This window comes from Oryzias latipes, chromosome 14 (genome assembly GCF_002234675.1).
Source record: "Oryzias latipes chromosome 14, ASM223467v1".
In the NCBI taxonomy this organism is placed as follows: domain Eukaryota; kingdom Metazoa; phylum Chordata; class Actinopteri; order Beloniformes; family Adrianichthyidae; genus Oryzias; species Oryzias latipes.
In genome coordinates this window covers 8,624,692-8,644,806 of record NC_019872.2, presented here as the reverse complement: position 1 = coordinate 8,644,806, position 20,115 = coordinate 8,624,692, and the positions used below count along the sequence as shown (strand labels likewise).

At 36.6% G+C, this 20,115-nt stretch overlaps 1 protein-coding gene across 2 annotated transcripts; it reads right to left on the bottom strand.

Moving 5' to 3' along the window:
- Positions 1 to 1,356: 1,356 nt before the first annotated feature.
- LOC101158788 (lissencephaly-1 homolog A) lies at positions 1,357 to 19,157 on the bottom strand. 2 transcript variants are annotated; one of them, XM_020708735.1, is made up of 12 exons: positions 16,089 to 16,146; positions 8,181 to 8,448; positions 6,838 to 7,085; positions 5,623 to 5,707; positions 5,477 to 5,551; positions 5,025 to 5,231; positions 4,279 to 4,447; positions 3,597 to 3,699; positions 3,260 to 3,488; positions 2,924 to 3,025; positions 2,690 to 2,846; positions 1,357 to 2,585 (listed from the first exon to the last, which is right to left on the bottom strand). In XM_020708735.1, exons 3-12 carry the CDS (start codon positions 6,867 to 6,869, stop codon positions 2,512 to 2,514), a joined length of 1,233 nt encoding a protein of 410 aa, XP_020564394.1. In that variant the 5' UTR covers positions 6,870 to 7,085; positions 8,181 to 8,448; positions 16,089 to 16,146; the 3' UTR covers positions 1,357 to 2,511. The 2 variants fall into 2 exon arrangements, with proteins under 2 accessions (XP_020564394.1, XP_004076213.1); XM_004076165.4 differs by lacking the exons at positions 8,181 to 8,448; positions 16,089 to 16,146 and adding an exon at positions 18,981 to 19,157.
- Between the last annotated feature and the right edge of the window lie 958 nt (positions 19,158 to 20,115).

Below are 20,115 nucleotides of genomic sequence, written 5' to 3'. Positions count from 1 at the left end.
TAATGCCGTTTCTTCTCAATGAAAGGAGGTAACAGATGTCTTTTACTGACATGTCAGTATACTGTCATGCACCACTAGAGTGTGCCACACCCTAAAGTACTACTGCTCCAGATCTTCCCCATCATTCTCCTCTTCCCCTCAGGCTTAATCAGAGATTGTAGCGGAAGTCACATCAGTTGTAAAGAGAGTTGTAACGTTAAAATTTACAAATTGACCCAAACCTACGACATTCTGCACTTAAGAACACAGTCCCTGATCAGTACTGAAGAACACCAGCTTTAAGTCATGTCTGCACATTTACGTGTTTTGAACCTTAAAATATCTGGGTACATGGACGTGATGGTTTGTTTTGACCAATGCTGCCTAGTGTAACTCCAAAATATCATATTTGTTAAACCAAAATTAAAATTCATCACTGAGATGAAGAAGAAATTGATGACTCACAAACAAGCCAAATGACTAGAAAGCAAAGAGGTATTTTTTAGGCCTTACATGAAGGGGATGTATAGCGTACAGCTGGATCTAGGCCAAATTTTCAGCACCATTGCTCCTGTTTAGAAACAGGACTTTCAGACTGAGGGAGGATTTTCATCACCTCTTGTGTCCCATTAGGATCCTTCTCACTTATGTCTCCAGCTCACTTCAGCAGACCATGTACCTATGGGCTTATTACAACACACATTTTGAGTGGTAATCATTGCTATACATCTGCAGCACTGTGTTCCTCATAGCCCAGCAGGTGAGGTAATTGCATGTGCTGTCCTGGCAACTGTTGCCAGGATATAATTGTTGCGTGGTGGAGTGAGCAGGTGTGTGCAGGGAAAGAAGGCAGCTTGGGTAATGTGCAAAATTTATGAGTAGACTTGAAACTATCCCTTGCAGCCTCATGCTCTTGCACTTTTAGTGGCTTCAGTGAAACTGGGCAACACCTGGGAAAATAGGTGTTACAAACCATTCAGCAATTATCTTATATCTTTATCTATTTAGGGTGATACGCACAAATCCATTTTAAATTTTAAAGATGCCAGGAAGTCAGGATTGGCATGACTGAGCTTGCATTTTATACATTAATAATAGTAGCTGTCTGGAACAAGCCCTGTCTAGTGACCTACTTTTTTTTAAACAAAAGCTACCCATGTGAGATCCGATACAAACTCCAAAATAAACACTTAAGGGTATTTTCTCCCCTCTGGTTTTCTTGTCTTTTTACTGCAACAGTTAATTTGCACTGTCTGTACCTGTCCATCATAAAATTCTTTTAATGAGCAGTAGGATAAAAACTCACATGTAGACTAAAGTTGACCAACCTGTCTAAGTAAAACTCATCCTTGGAAAAGAAAAAAACACCTATAGAAATGTTATATTTACAGAATTTTATTATGTTGCAAACAATGACATCCAGATATATTGATACACAACTTTCACTGTGCGTGTATGTGCATTTGTGAGTGTGTGAGTGTAAAGAGCTGTGAAAACCACAGAAAGCTGGATGAAAATCCTGTGTGTGGAGCCTTCGATGGGTTAACAAGGCAGAGATTGAGCGAGAGGGCACCTGGCGATTCTCTGGGGGTGACATTCACACGCAAACCTCAGAAAAAGGGGTGAGCCTTAAAAAAGCCTGTCCTCTCAGCAGCTTATGGATCATTAAGGTCCAGTGAGTGTCTACAAGAAAGCAAGTTCGATGAGAGAGATGAAGCATGAAAGAACACAGTAGGCGAGAAACCTCTCTCAATACTCCATCAGAGCAGAAGCAGTGAGAAGATTCTCCTGTCGTAGAATACAGACACACATTCGCACACACAATCATACACAACACTATACAAACATGTACATGTGCACTCGCCCACAAAACTTCATGTGATTTGATTGGAAGCCACCTCTCTGACAACTTCGGTTTCCTTTTTGTTTTTTAAATATGCGGTCTTTACGATTTCTCAACCACCAGGAACACAGTGACAGACCGCCACAATGGAGGCGCGTAGTAAAACAAAATGAAACACAACCTAAAGCCCTTCATCAAGGGGTCCCACTGGTTCTTGTGCCCTTTCAGTTGACTAGAATCCACCTGCATCAGCACGCCCAGATTTACCGTTTGACATGACAGGGGGTCATGACAGCAGTATGCAAATTTGCAAATCAAACAGTATAGAGTTTTTTTTTATGGAGTCACCATGCAAGAATACTTAACTTTCTGAATGTGTTGGTGTCAGAGAGATTGCGTGATATTTATTAAGCGTACCCTACATCCAGAATTATTTACACTAAAGGACAATAGTCATCTTATTAGGGCTGAAGCAATGTTGAGGAGCAAGGAAGGATGACTGGGAGAAAGTGAAGCGCCTCTGCTGTCAACTATAGTTTGGAGAGTATGAGGTGAGGAGCCAGGCGGAGCATCAGTAAGTTGGGAAGGAGGTGCAGAAGAGGGTAGGGCGAGACGGAGCTTTAAAGGTTTATTTTCTTTCAGAGTAGAGGTAAATGGGGATCAGGGCAGGATGAGAGATGATGGAAGTCTCAGCGGCACTCCCAGACTTTCACTGTCTGGTCGACGCTGCCTGTGACCACGTAGGGGGCAGACTTGTGGAAATCTAGAAAAAAGGACAATCTGTTAAGAGTCCATACAGCAAGTTTAATTATTAATGTGGCAAAAAAAGGAAGTTGACAGAGTGCAGAGATAACAAAATTTCTTTACCCAGAGAGGTAACAAAGTGTTCATGAGCACTCAAGGTCTTCATGCAGCGTTTGTTCTTGAAGTCCCAGATCCTAATGGTTTTGTCATCGGCACAGCTCACTATGAATCGTCCTCCAGGATGAAACAACACCCCACGCACCCAGTTGTCATGCCCCACCTGAAGACACGTGGACGATTCCTCATAAAGCTCCACTCTAGAGCATAAAAACTGAAACAGTTCCAGAAAATACTCACCAAAGTCATGAGGCAGATTCCAATGCTCACATCCCACATCTTAATTGTTTTATCTCTGGAACCAGAGAGAAGGAATGGACCAGGTTTCCCGCTCTTCTTACTCTGAAAGACAGACGAAGTAAATGGGTTTTGATTTAACAATATCAACAAAAAGATGCAATTCCTTTTAAATTCACATACTGTAACTATAAAATTAGGTTTTTTTCTCACTGTTCCTTAAAAAAAAAACTAAATGTCTTTAATAAAAGAGAAGCAATTCACTTCTTGGATGATGCCTGCCAATAGTTAGAAGCCCTGTGGCAGCATGAACAAAAGCCAGATCCTGCAAACATTTACCTCTGAGCCTGTGGCTTCCAGGATGGTGGGGTGAGCACTGTCAGGGGCCCAGGCGATACATTCTACCACATGCTCGTGTTCCCGTAGCTCGGCTTTGCACTCTTTCGAGGAGACGACCCAGACGCGGACCGTCTGGTCGTTGGAGCAGCTGGCAAGCAGCGAGCCATCCTGATTGGGCCGAACCATTCTCACCCACTCCCTGTGGCCCGTGAAAGTCTTCACACAGTAGCTGCAGGAAGAGCAGACAAAATGTATACAGACGAAAGATACAACTGAAACAGCAAATGATTTAACATAACGCATTACAAAACAACAAAAACGTCTGTGGATGGCTTACCCAGTAGCTACCTCCCACATCTTAATGGTCTTGTCTCTGGAGGCAGACACTATGTGATCCCCATTTGGCATAATGGCTACAGACGACACATTGTGATCATGGCCTGGAAAAACAGTCAGGTATTTCATTGGTCAGGGAAAATGTGGAAAGTTGAATCTAAAATATAATAATATTTCTGCAGTGAAGAAATGATCACTGTAAAAAATATTCAACTATTCTGTTTTTTTAATGGTTACACTCAGCATTTATGTGTTGGTAGTAAAAACTTAGGAACCAAAGATGAAATAACAGCTAACAGTTGTGTTATCTATCTGGTAAAGACCCTGCTTTGGTTTGTTAGTTATATTTTTTGGTGAGATCAGCTGTTTAACATAGAAAACTGATAACAATGCCCAATTTAGGACCAAAAGATCAAAAAGTACATCTATTGTAAATGAGAAAAAAAAGGTACTATTAATGCATTAAATGTTTCTTTAAAATAAGGTTGGTGTGTAAGATTATGCAGGAGGTAAACCAATGTCAAAAACGACTGAACTCAAATTTGTGTAAAAGAAAAAGTAAATAAAACTTAAATTTTTATATTTAACTCAGGAATCCAGCTGTTGATTTCATTACAAATTGACATTTTTAAGTAGCTTCTAAACTAAAACTACTCTTAAAACATGACAAAAACTATTCTTACCATGCATTGTTCTGATACACTCAAACCCCTGAAAGTCCCAGAGTTTGATACTCATATCAGCTGAACATGAAGCCAGCAGCTTTCCCGTCTGATCAAAGGAGACATCCTGCACAGAGTCCGTGTGGCCTTTGAGGGTTCGCTCAAAGTCCCCCGCCTCATAGTCCCAAACCTAAAATACCAGAGGCAACACTGAGCGACTACAACTGATAAACAAAATGTATAACTAAAACATTCACCTTCGACTGTATAGACAAATTATGAGAACTGTCATGTTTAGGCATAGAAATCTGACGTTCAGTAATCAATCTGTGACAGATTCCAGCTGTTTAAGACATTTATTAGGACATCATTCTTAAACTCTAAAAATATACAGAAATTATTTTAATATGAGACAAAACATAGTATTGTGCCTGATTAAACAGAATGTTGACGCTGTGGTATCAGTATAATAACCTTGTTAGCACAAAAAGAGAAATATCTACATTTATTGGATGAAAATTGTCACGAACAAAGCAAAATGATCTGAGAGCAGGGCGGGAATAAATCAAAAGCTGAGAATAACACCGAAGTAAAGCTTCTGATCTACTGCTTACATTTTAGAGATGACATAAGCAGTTGTACTGCTTTGTTTAAAAAAAAAAAAAAAAAGCAGAATAATGCCAACCCTTAAATAATATAATTTGTAATCTAAGCATTTCTCACCTGTCAGTGACCGACTGAACAGTGCATAGTAAATACTAAATCACCTTAATAGTGGCATCCTCAGAGGCCGTGACCATGACAGAAAACACCGGGTGGAAAATGACACGGGTGACAGGGGCACGGTGTCCACTCATGGCGTATCTCTCCGGGGGACGTGGAATCCACTCCTTAGGATCTCTCTTTTGACCCACAGGACCGCCGTGTGTCATCTCCTCCTTTGCCTCATTTAGCTTTGATTCCAACTCCATCACCTAAAACATCAAGGAAGGAAACTTTCAGAAACTTGTATATTACCAAGCAGACGAAACGATACAAATCTGGATACATTTAGAAAAAATAAAAAGCTAACACTGCCTATATGGTAGTGTATGTTAAAAAAGCGGTTTTTGTTTCTAGTTACAGTGCTCATGTCACTATTTCACAAAAAGAGATGGGCACTTATATTGTACATTTCTTGATATATTTAAAAACATCAATCGATTGGGACATTTCTTACCTTCTTTTGTAATCTGATAACCGAGGTCCATTTTTTTTCCAAGAGTCCTGCATACTTCTTGTCTACATCTTCATTCTGAACACACAAAAGCACAATCAGGTGACTAATTCCTTTACTAATAAAAAAAAAATGCTTTTATTACTTACCATATCTAATTCTGCTTCTTTCTTGAAGGTAGAATAAGCTTCTTCATATCCATTGGAACGAAGATAATCAGCTATAGCTCGATTTCTAGATTAAATAAAATTGAAAGTTTAATGCCAGCTTTTCCCAAGATGAAAGAAACATTTCCTCTTCATTTGTTAACAAGCCCATATAGCTGCTACTAAATATTCAGTGCAATAGTTCAGCTGAGATGCTGCAAATGACATAAAAAAATTCACAGCCAGACAGTTTGACTTCTGTTTCTAATAATAACTAAAGTTTAGCTTTACACTATTCGTTCTTAGGTAGTGAAAGCAACAACCTAACTAACACACGCTCAGCAATTCCACCTTAAATGTCAGAAACCTTAACCCAAGGGCCCAAAAAAACTAAATACAGCCTTTCACCAGAAAAACATAAACATATGGACTGAATCATTGGGAAACAACGTTTGAGCTGCCACAGCTTGACCATAAGGAACAAAATTAAATGCTGCAATGGTTGAATCCAGCCCACAAGTGCAGGGAAACCTCAACTACAATCCTGCATGCATTCAGGAGGAACCAGTCCTTTATCAGTGGAAGGCTGAATATTTCATGAGGAACGGTGCTAAATTTAGGGTAGAGCCTAAAGGTCCCTTTGAATGCCTAATAACTGTAACCCTGATTCAACTGTCTGCTACAGACTTCAAACACTAGGCCACTGTGGCAGCAAGATTTCCCCCTTTCTTTCATTGAAACTCTGTTGGAAGAAGGGTGTAAATTTAATTTAGAAGTTTTTAATGCATTCTGAAGAATGTAGGGGTGTGCTGCAATCAGACACGTCTACAAAACCAAGAACCTGCTCACATTAAGCCTGACCACCATGTTCAGTTCCTTCCCCTGACCCATCCCCCCCACGCCTTAGCTCCCGCCATGTGGGTTATGAAATATTCACAGAGACCCTATCAAATGAAGCACCTTAAAGCTCACATCTCTTCACTGCTAGAAAATTCCCAAAACAGAATGAATTCACTTAAATTTGCACAATTTTCCCCTGGATAACAGATCCCAAACACCTTCCCTGCTTTTTCAAGAACAGAGGAAAATTCCAATGTTTGTGGGCAACCATTGGTATGTTCACAAATATTTAAACAATTATGTACATTTTTGAAAACACAGGCGCTTTTTACATGCACCTTTGTCTGCAAGTGAGTTATTACAACTACGGAGACTCACAGTTCATCTCTTTGTCTCTGGGACAGCACCATGGTGGCTGCTGCTCTCTCCCTCTTAGGGAGGTGAAGATGAGGTAAAGAGGGATACTCCGATTGGGAAAAATGATGTCTGAATAAGTCGATTCCTCAGCTTCTCAGCTTTTGGCCTTTCAAAACAACATTTAGTATTAAAAAAAAAAGGAGCAGCACGCAGATTCAATTTTATCCAAGATGAGGGTCCAGGAGTGTTCAATCCAACATGTCCACCATCTGATGAGAATAGAAAACAAACAATAATAAATAGGTTAGCATAAATAAAACACACAAACAGACATCAATACCATATTTAAAACTAAACAGGAGACAAAATCGGAAAAAAATGTTTAAATATAAAGAGAAAATGCAAGTATATTTCTATTAAAACTGGTATAACTGTCAGCTGGAAGTTTTAGACCTACCAAGCATCCTTAATCTCAGTCAAAAACTGACGAGGAAGCAACATTGGTGCTTTGCACAGTCATGCAGGAAAAAGATATTTGAAAAAAGCTTTTAATCTGTTGGACCAACACCAGGTGTCACTAGCAGCCAAAGATCCAGCATTTGTTTACAAGAGAGTCCCATTACCAATAAAAGTCAGGCTTGACCAAACACAGTAACATCTTTTCACATTGATGCTGAAAAGAGGCAATTTATTTCCAAAAAGACAAGAAATATAATCATTTCTACTTTAGTTTGATAGTCAAGACATGGAGATGTTTCTTTAATTGAGGTAAATAATAAGTATCTTTATCAGTGTTGAGTCAAACATTGAATTGCTGCCTCACATCAATGACAATATTTTTTTACATTTTAAACAATAATAAAGAAGCTAAGGTGCTTTAAAGAGCAAAAAAAGTATTTGTCATTCACAAATTCTGCAAGTTGTCCCAGTTAAAAAGATGAAAAAAGGTCTGCAATGTTCATCATAGAGACACTTCAACTGTAAGAGACAGAATATAAAAAAATAATCCAAGGAATCACCTTGTATGACTTTAAATAATTTATATGTATAATTGTACAGAAAAACCACGTTTATAAACTAAAAACAAGCAAGAATTCTGTTCCTCACAGACCTGAACTCTAATATTTTAAGTGGACCGTCTTATACTTTTTTCCCTACTGTAAAGCATTTTCTATAGCGTGTGCTGATCCTCCTAATCTTAATGTATGATGTCTTATTAGCAATTATTTTGGGTCTTAAAAAGGTCAATTTCCAAAACCTGTTGAGAGTTTACTACAGACTTTATGTTACTTTGTAATATTTACTGGATATCAAAGCAAAGTAGAACACAGTTCCATAAAACATGTTCAGAAATCAAAACATACCATTCAGGGATTTAAAGCTCATAGGAACAGAGTCTGGGTCTGCAGCAGCTATAAGCCACTTAGCAGCTTGACCAGACAACACAAAGTCTTTGCTAGTGTTTCTTAGTGACAGACACTACAAGTCCTCCATACAGCTGACAGAGCAGTGTAAAGAAGTGACTGGGCGGTAGCTAATAGGATTTACACCAGACACGCAGAGAAGACCTTAACTCAACGCTGCCTTGGTCTGCTCTGGTGTCTCCTACACTTTTCTTGTAGGTTTCACTGTCTGCAAAGTAAATAAAGAAACAAATCAATGTTTAAAATGAGCTATCAATTTTGTTTGTACAAATCAGTTTTAGAACAAAGCTGAATGTTTTTTTTGCTACAGTTATTTAAACACAAAACAATGTGTTAGTAACCTGACAGAAGAGTGCAGTGATTTCTGTGGTGAGCAGAAAATCAGAATCAGAAGTACTTTATTGATCCCACACAGGGGAAATTTGTGAAGGAACAACCAGACTTCCAAGCTGTTACCTTATCACGGCTTGTACACCTGGACTTCACAAACTGCACCAAAAGTGTTTTTTTAAAGGAACACATAGAAAAGTAGTAGTTGATAGACAAACTAAAATGTTGGCCAAGGCATTTTTCTTTGGAGTTAAAATCAAATAAATAAAACAGAAAAAGAAAAGCAGTTTAGCATGTCTTGTCATTAAACTAGTAAGCAAATGTGTGGTTATCTCAGTGATCAGTCACAAATAAAACTAGAAGGAGCTGCATTTCCAGAAGAAAATGCAGGGTTGAATGCTGTATTGCTGAAAGAAAGCTTTATTTGTAAAAGAAATGGCCGAACTGAGCTGAAAGAGCTCAACATGTTACAAGTAAAATGGTTAAAATAGGTTAAATAAGAGTTAAGTATGAAAGCTGAATTAGCTGAAGAAATGGCTTAACTGTACTGGGAAAACCTTAAAAGTTAAATGTGCAAAAGTCCTAGCAGGAATAAGATGAAAAAGTTGAACATTGTAATAGTAGAATGGCTGAAATAGGTCAAAATTTGTAGGACTTAAGCATTAAAGCTGAAATTGTTGAAAAAATGGCTGAAGTGTTGAAAATTTGAAGAAGTTGCTAAAATGGCTAAAAGTACTAGCATTGGAATCAGCATCATCAACTGAATCCAAAAAACACATTGTTTGAGAGAATCATATTAGTAAAAGCTACATGTTATAAGTTGACAGAAAATCCACTTTTTTCAAAATGGCGGCTTTTCTATTAATTTTATCTCCATAGCAACCATTTTACGTTTGGGGCGGCATGGGATGACGAACAAATCGACGTCAGTTTCAGACAAATCGGAAAAAGTAAACCTTTGGACGTCCTTAGCAACGAAGTTTGTTGGCTAACCACGCCCACATTCCTTATATGTCCAGATCCAGTGAATTTCAATATGTTCAGTTCCAGCCATGGATGAAGTTTATTGCAATATTTGCTTCAGATTTTGTCAAAAAATGGCCACCAAACAGTAGGTTGTGTTGCCATCCCATAATAATTTCAAAACGTATGTTGAAGTCCAAAGCCTTGTGAGCATTTCAATGTTTGAACGGTGCCTCTAGCTGAAAGCTTGTTAAAGTTATAATGCTTGAAAGCAACAAAGGTTTTCAAGGATTCTCCATGTATTTAAATGAAGCAAAAATCTTGGAAAACCCTGGAAAATCTTGGAATATCTTGAAAAGTTCAAAGATTTGAAAGACTAAAAGTCGTAGCTGAAAGGAATAAGCTGAAAGGGTTGAACATTGTAATAGTAGAAGGATTAAAATACGTGAAAGTTTGAAGAAGTTTAAAATTGCCTCACATTTTGGCACAAAATGGCCGCCAAACTGTAGGTGGTGTTGCCATCCCATAATAATTTTGAACCTTATGTTGAAGTCCAAAACTTTGTGAACATTTCAATATTTGAACGGTGTCTCTAGCCAAAAGAATGTTAAAGTTACAATTGTTTAAAGAAGCAAAGGTGTGGCCAATGGAGCAAAAACATTGGAAAATCTGGGAATATCCGGGAATATCTGGAAAAGTTCAAAGATTTGAAGGACCAAAAGTCATAGCTGAAAGGAATAAGATGAAAGGGTTGAACATTGTAATAGTAGAATGGTAAAAATAGGTGAAAGTTTGAAGAAGTTTAAAATTGCCTCACATTTTGGCACAAAATGGCCGCCAAACTGTAGGTGGTGTTGCCATCCCATAATAATTTTTAAACCTTATGTTGAAGTCCAAAACCTTGTGAACATTTCAATATTTGAACGGTGTCTCTAGTCAAAAGAATGTTAAAGTTACAATTGTTTAAAGAAGCAAAGGTGTGGCCAATGGAGCAAAAAGATTGGAAAATCTGGGAATATCCGGGAATATCTGGAAAAGTTCAAGGATTTGAAGGACCAAAAGTCATAGCTGAAAGGAATAAGCTGGAAAGGTTGAACATTGTAATAGTAGAATGGTAAAAATAGGTGAAAGTTTGAAGAAGTTTAAAATTGCCTCACATTTTGGCACAAAATGGCCGCCAAACTGTAGGTGGTGTTGCCATCCCATAATAATTTTTAAACCTTATGTTGAAGTCCAAAACCTTGTGAACATTTCAATATTTGAACGGTGTCTCTAGCCAAAAGAATGTTAAAGTTACAATTGTTTAAAGAAGCAAAGGTGTGGCCAATGGAGCAAAAAGATTGGAAAATCTGGGAATATCCGGGAATATCTGGAAAAGTTCAAGGATTTGAAGGACCAAAAGTCATAGCTGAAAGGAATAAGCTGGAAAGGTTGAACATTGTAATAGTAGAATGGTAAAAATAGGTGAAAGTTTGAAGAAGTTTAAAATTGCCTCACATTTTGGCACAAAATGGCCGCCAAACTGTAGGTGGTGTTGCCATCCCATAATAATTTTGAGCCTTATGTTGAAGTCCAAAACCTTGTGAACATTTCAATATTTGAACGGTGTCTCTAGCCAAAAGAATGTTAAAGTTACAATTGTTTAAAGAAGCAAAGGTGTGGCCAATGGAGCAAAAACATTGGAAAATCTGGGAATATCCGGGAATATCTGGAAAAGTTCAAGGATTTGAAGGACCAAAATGTCATAGCTAGAATAAGATGAAAGAGCTGAACATTTTCATAGTCGAACGGTTAAAATAGGTGAAAAATTGTAGAAGGAGTTTAACTGTGAACTTCTGAACGAAAAATTCTCCATGTATTTCAATGGAGCAAAAATTCCCGGAAAACCTGGAATATCTTAAAAAGTAAAAGGATTTGAAAAACCAAAAGTCATAGCAGAAATAAGATGAAAGAAATGAACATTTTAATAGTAGAATGGTTAAAATAGGTTAAAAATTGTAGAAGTAGTTAAACGCCAAAAAACGGCGGAAGATACTATAAGATACGATAATAATAAACTAGAAGGAGCTGCATTTCCAGAAGAAAATGCAGGGTTGAATGCTGTACTGCTGAATGAAAGCTGAATTAGCTGAAGAAATGACTGAACTGTACTGGAAGAACCATGAAAAGTTAAAGGTGCAAAAGTCCTAGCAGGAATAAGCTGAAAAAGTTGAACATTGTAAAAGTAGAATGGCTGAAATAGGTCAAAATTTGTAGGACTTAAGCATGAAAGCTGAAATTGTTGAAAAAATGGCTGAATTGTTGAAAATTTGAAGATGTTGCTAAAATGGCTAAAAGTACTAGCATTGGAATCAGCATCATCAACTGACTCCAAAAAACACGTTGTTTGAGAGTATTATATTGGTAAAAGCTACATGTTCTAAGTTGATAGAAAATCCACTCTTTTCAAAATGGCGGCTTTTCTATTGATTTTATCTCCATAGCAACCATTTTATGTTTCGGTCGCCTGGAGATGAGGAACAAATCAACGTCGGTTTCAGATGAATCGGAAAAAGTAAACTTTTGGACATCCTTAGCAACGAGCTTTGTTTGCTAACCACGCCCACATTCCTTATATGTCCAGATCCAGTGAATTTCAATATGTTCAGTTCCAGCCATGGATGAAGTTTATTGCAACATTTGCTTCAGATTTTGTCAAAAAATGCCCACCAAACAGTAGGTTGTGTTGCCATCCCATAATAATTTCAAAACGTATGTTGAAGTCCAAAGCCTTGTGAGCATTTCAATGTTTGAACGGTGCCTCTAGCTGAAAGCTTGTTAAAGTTATAATGCTTGAAAGCAACAAAGGTTTTCAAGGATTCTCCATGTATTTAAATGAAGCAAAAATCTTGGAAAATCCTGGAAAATCTTGGAATATCTTGAAAAGTTCAAAGATTTGAAAGACTAAAAGTCGTAGCTGAAAGGAATAAGCTGAAAGGGTTGAACATTGTAATAGTAAAAGGATTAAAATACGTGAAAGTTTGAAGAAGTTTAAAATTGCCTCACATTTTGGCACAAAATGGCCGCCAAACTGTAGGTGGTGTTGCCATCCCATAATAATTTTGAACTTTATGTTGAAGTCCAAAACCTTGTGAACATTTCAATATTTGAACGGTGTCTCTAGCCAAAAGAATGTTAAAGTTACAATTGTTTAAAGAAGCAAAGGTGTGGCCAATGGAGCAAAAAGATTGGAAAATCTGGGAATATCCGGGAATATCTGGAAAAGTTCAAAATTTTGAAGGACCAAAAGTCATAGCTGAAAGGAATAAGCTGAAAGGGTTGAACATTGTAATAGTAGAATGGTAAAAATAGGTGAAAGTTTGAAGAAGTTTAAAATTGCCTCACATTTTGGCACAAAATGGCCGCCAAACTGTAGGTGGTGTTGCCATCCCATAATAATTTTTAAACCTTATGTTGAAGTCCAAAACCTTGTGAACATTTCAATATTTGAACGGTGTCTCTAGCCAAAAGAATGTTAAAGTTACAATTGTTTAAAGAAGCAAAGGTGTGGCCAATGGAGCAAAAAGATTGGAAAATCTGGGAATATCCAGGAATATCTGGAAAAGTTCAAAGATTTGAAGGACCAAAATGTCATAGCTAGAATAAGATGAAAGAGCTGAACATTTTCATAGTCGAACGGTTAAAATAGGTGAAAAATTGTAGAAGGAGTTTAACTGTGAACTTCTGAACGAAAAATTCTCCATGTATTTCAATGGAGCAAAAATTCCCGGAAAACCTGGAATATCTTAAAAAGTAAAAGGATTTGAAAAACCAAAAGTCATAGCAGAAATAAGATGAAAGAGATGAACATTTTAAAAGTAGAATGGTTAAAATAGGTTAAAAATTGTAGAAGTAGTTAAACGCCAAAAAACGGCGGAAGATACTATAATAATAATAATAATAACTAGAAGGAGCTGCATTTCCAGAAGAAAATGCAGGGTTGAATGCTGTATTGCTGAAAGAAAGCTTAATGTGTAAAATAAATGGCTGAACTGAGCTGAAAGAGATCAACATTTTAAAAGTAAAATGGTTAAAAAAAGTAAAAACATGTAAAAGAGGTTAAGCACAAGAATTCCCTATGCATTTTAATGGAGCAAAAATCCTGAAAAATCTTGGAATATCTTGAAAAGTTCAAAGATTTGAAAGACTAAAAGTCGTAGCTGAAAGGAATAAGATGAAAGGGTTGAACATTGTAATAGTAGAAGGATTAAACTACGTGAAAGTTTGAAGAAGTTTAAAATTGCCTCACATTTTGGCACAAAATGGCCGCCAAACTGTAGGTGGTGTTGCCATCCCATAATAATCTTGAACCTTATGTTGAAGTCCAAAACCTTGTGAACATTTCAATATTTGAACGGTGTCTCTAGCCAAAAGAATGTTAAAGTTACAATTGTTTAAAGAAGCAAAGGTGTGGCCAATGGAGCAAAAACATTGGAAAATCTGGGAATATCCGGGAATATCTGGAAAAGTTCAAAGATTTGAAGGACCAAAAGTCATAGCTGAAAGGAATAAGCTGAAAAGGTTGAACATTGTAATAGTAGAATGGTAAAAATACGTGAAAGTTTGAAGAAGTTTAAAATTGCCTCACATTTTGGCACAAAATGGCTGCCAAACTGTAGGTGGTGTTGCCATCCCATAATAATTTTGAACTTTATGTTGAAGTCCAAAACCTTGTGAACATTTCAATATTTGAACGGTGTCTCTAGCCAAAAGAATGTTAAAGTTACAATTGTTTAAAGAAGCAAAGGTGTGGCCAATGGAGCAAAAACATTGGAAAATCTGGGAATATCCGGGAATATCTGGAAAAGTTCAAAGATTTGAAGGACCAAAAGTCATAGCTGAAAGGAATAAGATGAAAGGGTTGAACATTGTAATAGTAGAATGGTAAAAATAGGTGAAAGTTTGAAGAAGTTTAAAATTCCCTCACATTTTGGCACAAAATGGCCGCCAAACTGTAGGTGGTGTTGCCATCCCATAATAATTTTTCAACCTTATGTTGAAGTCCAAAACCTTGTGAACATTTCAATATTTGAACGGTCTCTCTAGCCAAAAGAATGTTAAAGTTACAATTGTTTAAAGAAGCAAAGGTGTGGCCAATGGAGCAAAAAGATTGGAAAATCCAGGAATATCCGGGAATAAATGGAAAAGTTCAGGGATTTGAAGGACCAAAATGTCATAGCTAGAATAAGATGAAAGAGCTGAACATTTTCATAGTCGAACGGTTAAAATAGGTGAAAAATTGTAGAAGGAGTTTAACTGTGAACTTCTGAACGAAAAATTCTCCATGTATTTCAATGGAGCAAAAATTCCCGGAAAACCTGGAATATCTTAAAAAGTAAAAGGATTTGAAAAACCAAAAGTCATAGCAGAAAAAAGGTAAAAGAGCTGAAAATTTTAAAAGTAGAATGGTTAAAATAGGTTAAAAATTGTAGAAGGAGTTAAACGCCAAAAAACGGCGGAAGATACTATAATAATAATAACTAGAAGGAGCTGCATTTCCAGAAGAAAATGCAGGGTTGAATGCTGTATTGCTGATAGAAAGCTTAATTTGTAAAAGAAATGGCTGAACTGAGCTGAAAGAGCTCAACATTTTAAAAGTAAAATGGTTAAAAAAGGTGAAAACCTTTAAAAAAGGTTAAGCACAAGAATTCCCTATGTATTTTAATGGAGCAAAAATCCTGCAAAATCCTGGAATATCTTAAAAATTTCAATGATTTGAATGACCAAAAGTAATATCTGTAATAAGTTGAAAGAGTTGAACATTTAAAAAGGTGAATGGTAGAAAGATTTCAAGTGTCCGAACTGGGTGTCGATCCGGGAACCTCTTGCACCATAACTTTCCAATGCATTTTAATAGGGCAATAATTCCCGTAAAAACTGGAATATCTTAAAAAGTACAAGGATTAGAAGTACCAAAAGTCATAGCAAGAATAAGCTGAAAGAGCTGAACATTTCAAAAGTTGAATGGTAAAAATAGGTTAAAAAATGTAGAAGTAGTTAAGTGTCAAAAAACGGCGGAAGATAGTATAAATAATAATAATAATAAATAAAGAGAAACAGGAAAACAAAGGGTTGAATGCTTTATAGCATTCAACCAATAAATAAAGAGAAACAGGAAAACAAAGGGTTGAATGCTTTACAGCATTCAACCAATAAATAAAGAGAAACAGGAAAACAAAGGGTTGAATGCTTTACAGCATTCAACCAATAAAGAGAAACAGGAAAACAAAGGGTTGAATGCTTTACAGCATTCAACCAAAAAGGGATCAAGGTGCATTAACTTATCAAAAGTATAAAGAAGGAAGTGGGGGTTATTTAAAACAGACAAACAGTTGGTTTTAAGGGAGTGTAAGAACTGTTTTAAATAATTACAAACAAAATACTTGAGAAAAAAATAAAAAATAAAATAAAATAATTAAGTTTTATGTGCAATAGCAATCATTTCAATTTTTAAATTGTAAACATAAACAACCACACAAAAAACTGTTATGGATAAGAAAACTGCACCAATTTTACCTAATACGTGACAAAGTTTGCCTCGTCCAAACCAAAACCAAGAACTGGACTTTGGTGTTATCTTTCAAATTGCATCGTTGTTCTGGTTTTGAGCAGTGAAAAGTGCACTTTATAAAATAAGAGTTCTTAAAGTTAGAACGCACCAAATGCATGATTACCACCCAGCACAAATAGCTTTTCACACCAATTTTTTTTTTTTTAATATGATAGAATTTTCTCTGGAGAAAAAAAAATATATCGAAAAATGGCTAAATAATAGTTAGAAATTAGGAAATATTTAAACTTTAAAATATGTGTTGGGATTGTGCTTGTTAGCATGGTCACATATTAGGATCTAATCGTTTTTATCTAGTTTTTCCCCTTTTTGCTTAAACATAATTGTAATGCAAAAGTGTGGAACAATAGAGTTCACTTAGTTCTATGTCGAGGAACCAGTAAAAAAGACAGTTCTAGATTCCAATGACAGAATATATCAAACTAAACATCTAAGCATAAGAACCCAGACCCATTTTCCCTGAAAACTTAAATAATGTAAAAAACACCACAAACCAAGTCAAACACTAAACACATTTCTGATATTTTTCTGTTACACTGATATCACCATGGCTTCCTACTGGTTAAGAACTGTTTTTTTAAAGTTCTGTTTCTGTTCTAAAAACAAATATAGTTGCAAAGATAAGACTGTCAATGCAGAATTCCTTGCTCTAATAAAAATAATAATAATCGGCCTGCTTAGTACAGAGAGAGACTTAAATGTTGGCTGCCTCTGGCTACTTTGGGAGTTCTATTACTAAAAAGACAAACCACTTGTCTTACTATTGACCTTGGCAAAGTTAATGTTTGTTTACAAATCTCAAAGCAGGATAAACATACCTGTTTGTTCAACTGTCACTCTTCAATGACATTTCAACAAAATCAAAACAGTGCAAGCAGAGCTGAAGCCAACTCAAAAACATGTCAAACCGGTTTTCTTTTAATTAAAAGGAGACTTTAGACCATTTTCCATAAAAATCATTCTTCAAAATAAGTCTCATTTGAGCCAATTTAAGTTTCTACAACAATTCAAGCCCAAACGTATGCCATGATCTGAACTGCAGCTTGATAAAAACGTAAATGCTTCACGTCAACATTTACCCCAACAACTGTGAGTGGTTGGTTTACTGTGGTAAACTCATTCATGCTTGTGGCTATTAACTTTTCCCAGCCATTTTCAAAGAGGCTTACAACAAGCAGTAGGCAAGTCAAGCAGCAAATACCCACAAGCAACACAACACACCTTTGCCCCGCAAGATCTGTGCTGTTTCTTTGACATGTCTGGAGTTAGGAATAAGCAAGGCACAACCACTGCTGTTACTGCAATAAGATGTTGAAAAATAAAAACATGATTGCAAATCTGCCTTTCAATAACGGTGAACATCTGACTGGTAAGATATTTGCGTCGACACGACATAAGTGGAAATCAGGCTTAAGTGCTTAGATCAGTGGCTGAGCACAGCTGATCAGCTTGTTCAGATCAACAAGTTGATCAACCCAAAACAAGTTAAAAAAGAAGAGAACACAAGAGAGTGAAAGAGGGGAGAGGAAGGTGCATCTTCTGTTTCTTTCCACAACATATTTTTTTAAAGAAGCTTTCAAGAAAACTTCACTAAAGTAGGAACAAAAAAGAAATGTTACAGCTTCTTGATGTCAAGACAACAAAGCAATGCAAACTATGAAGCAAATGATGCTCTACAAAAAAGGGACAAAGAAAAATAGATTAGCAATTTATTCACTATATATATGCAGAACAGAAACCAGATTTTGGCAACAGATTTGAAACAAAATCCTTTTCTTTTTTAATGAACTAAGCATTTATATATTTGTGTATGGGATGTGCTCAAATGATTGAGATAAGCTTATTTAAATATTAAAGCAGGTATCACAAGTACGTAAGCTCCATAGCAAACTTGCAAAGATGTCCGGATTTTTTCCAATTTTAGATCCGATTCGTGGAAGGCTCCACCCAGAATGAAAATCCAGATAGTATTTAGGTCGAAAAATATCCGTTAGACAAATACACTTTACTAAAAAAAAAAATAAGTAAGTAGTAGTATCTAAATATGGCTTGGGTGGCGTCTTAATAAGCGTTCAGGGACACAAGGGCAAAGTAGCAGCAATGGCTCAGCAACGCCCTTTCAAGCTAAGGTTAGCTGTGCCCAATAACGGGTAGCTGTCAAACTAATGATCACGAATTGATACCTCTACCGCACTTGGTAAAGCAGAAAAGCATTGGGGCTATTTAAACAAATAATAACCGATTATTACAGCCATCTTTTATTGAAAAACAAACTCGAATTCGTTGTCTGGCATCGTCGAGTTATATCGTAACATTTTTCAGGTTGCAGGGTTGCTATTAGAGCAAAAAATAAAATAAAGAAAACGAAAGACAATCAACTATTTACCTAAATTTAGATTGAACAAGAAATAATGGGTACATCGCAACATTAATTAATACATTTACGTTGACACAACAGCTGGGATAGCTAACATTGTAGGCTAGCTCGTCCACACAGAACTTCCATAAGTGTAGCCGAATAGCCGAATGATCATCCAGGCTTCACAACAAGTGTTACAGCGAAAGCCATTTATTGATTAAAACGAGAACAACTGCTTTTGAAAGTCATCATATACACACATGACAATTGAATAATAGTATCTGGATATTGTATTTTTCTTCTGCCTTTTATATCTAAAAAGTGTCGCAAGTTTGCCTCTTAGCTTCTTTTAGCTTAGCATTCGGCCTCTCCGCCATTTTGAGATCGGAGCGGGTAAGCGCAGACTGTGGTCTTAAAAAACAAGTCTAACCAAGTGACAAAACAAAAAGAGACTCTGGCGTGAGAACTCCTAACTTACCGTTTGGAGCTTGACGAATCTCATATCCCTATGACAGATGTGCGGATACAAAAACAAGGAGGCTCAGGTTTAGGCTCACAACCGTGACTTTTCACATCAGCCGGCACGGACGGTCGGATTGTCTCATGGTGACGCCGCATTCGCCCGGCCCAGGCTGGCTAACGGTCGCGGTTTGACACCGTGAACGCGCACGCCGATGTGGGCGGTGGTGCGCAGCGTGCACACCTCTGGCTTTTGTGAAGGCAAAGATGTTTTAGGTCTAAATTATACGTGTCTTTTCTGTGCATTCCTGAGAATATAAAATAAAAAATAAATAGTTCCTCAAAATATTTATTATTTGCATTCATTTTTCAGTGGCATTTTATTATTTTCGTTCTAGTGCTTCTAGCACATCCCTATAATAGTTAATAATTCAAAACATCAATATTGTTTTATTACTGTTAAATGTTTACTATCTGCTTTCACTTTGAGAAATTGCACAGGCTATAATGTAAAAAGGGGAAGAAAAACCCCCAGAAAGATTCGAAAATAACTTGCTTTTTATTATAAGTGTAATACAGTTTTGTTTTTCATTTAGTTAATGTCTACAGTTTTCAGAACATCCAATGCTGATCTGATTTAAACTGATGCAGATGATCAAAAACAAATCTCAGCATGCTACAACATTAGCCATAATACTTTAAGACTTTCTCTTTTAGTATTATAACAGATAAATACATTTAATCAACTTTTTTGAAGAATAGTAAATTATTATTCATTGTTAATTATTTCTGCCTGTTTGGTATAATAAATCATTATAGACTTCCAAATGACTCATTTAACCCTTGTGCTATCTTAGTTGACCCCACCCTTACATTGATCTGTTCTCCCTACCATGACAAAGGTGGATAAAGGTGGAAAGATTTCATGTAATCCATGGACAATAGTGAGGTTCACAAATCATTGAAGAAAAAAGGTTCAGCGCACTGTCTAGTGGGTCTAGATGACCCAACTCCCAATGTTAAAATGCCTAGGATAGCACAAGGGTTAGGCACAGTACAGTATTCTCCATCCGTTCAATAACAAAAGAGTGACACCTCTTGGATGATAAATGAATTGCAGGACGACATCACATTTTTCATTACAAGTGAATATT

Coding starts and splice junctions, on each gene's coding strand:
- LOC101158788 (XM_004076165.4), bottom strand. CDS start 6,869: ATGGTGCTGTCCCAGAGACAAAGAGATGAACT. Junction 3,489..3,596: donor ATGTGGGAGGTAGCTACTGG/GTAAGCCATCCA, acceptor CTCTTCCTGCAG/CTACTGTGTGAAGACTTTCA. Junction 3,026..3,259: donor TGGAAGCCACAGGCTCAGAG/GTAAATGTTTGC, acceptor TCTGTCTTTCAG/AGTAAGAAGAGCGGGAAACC.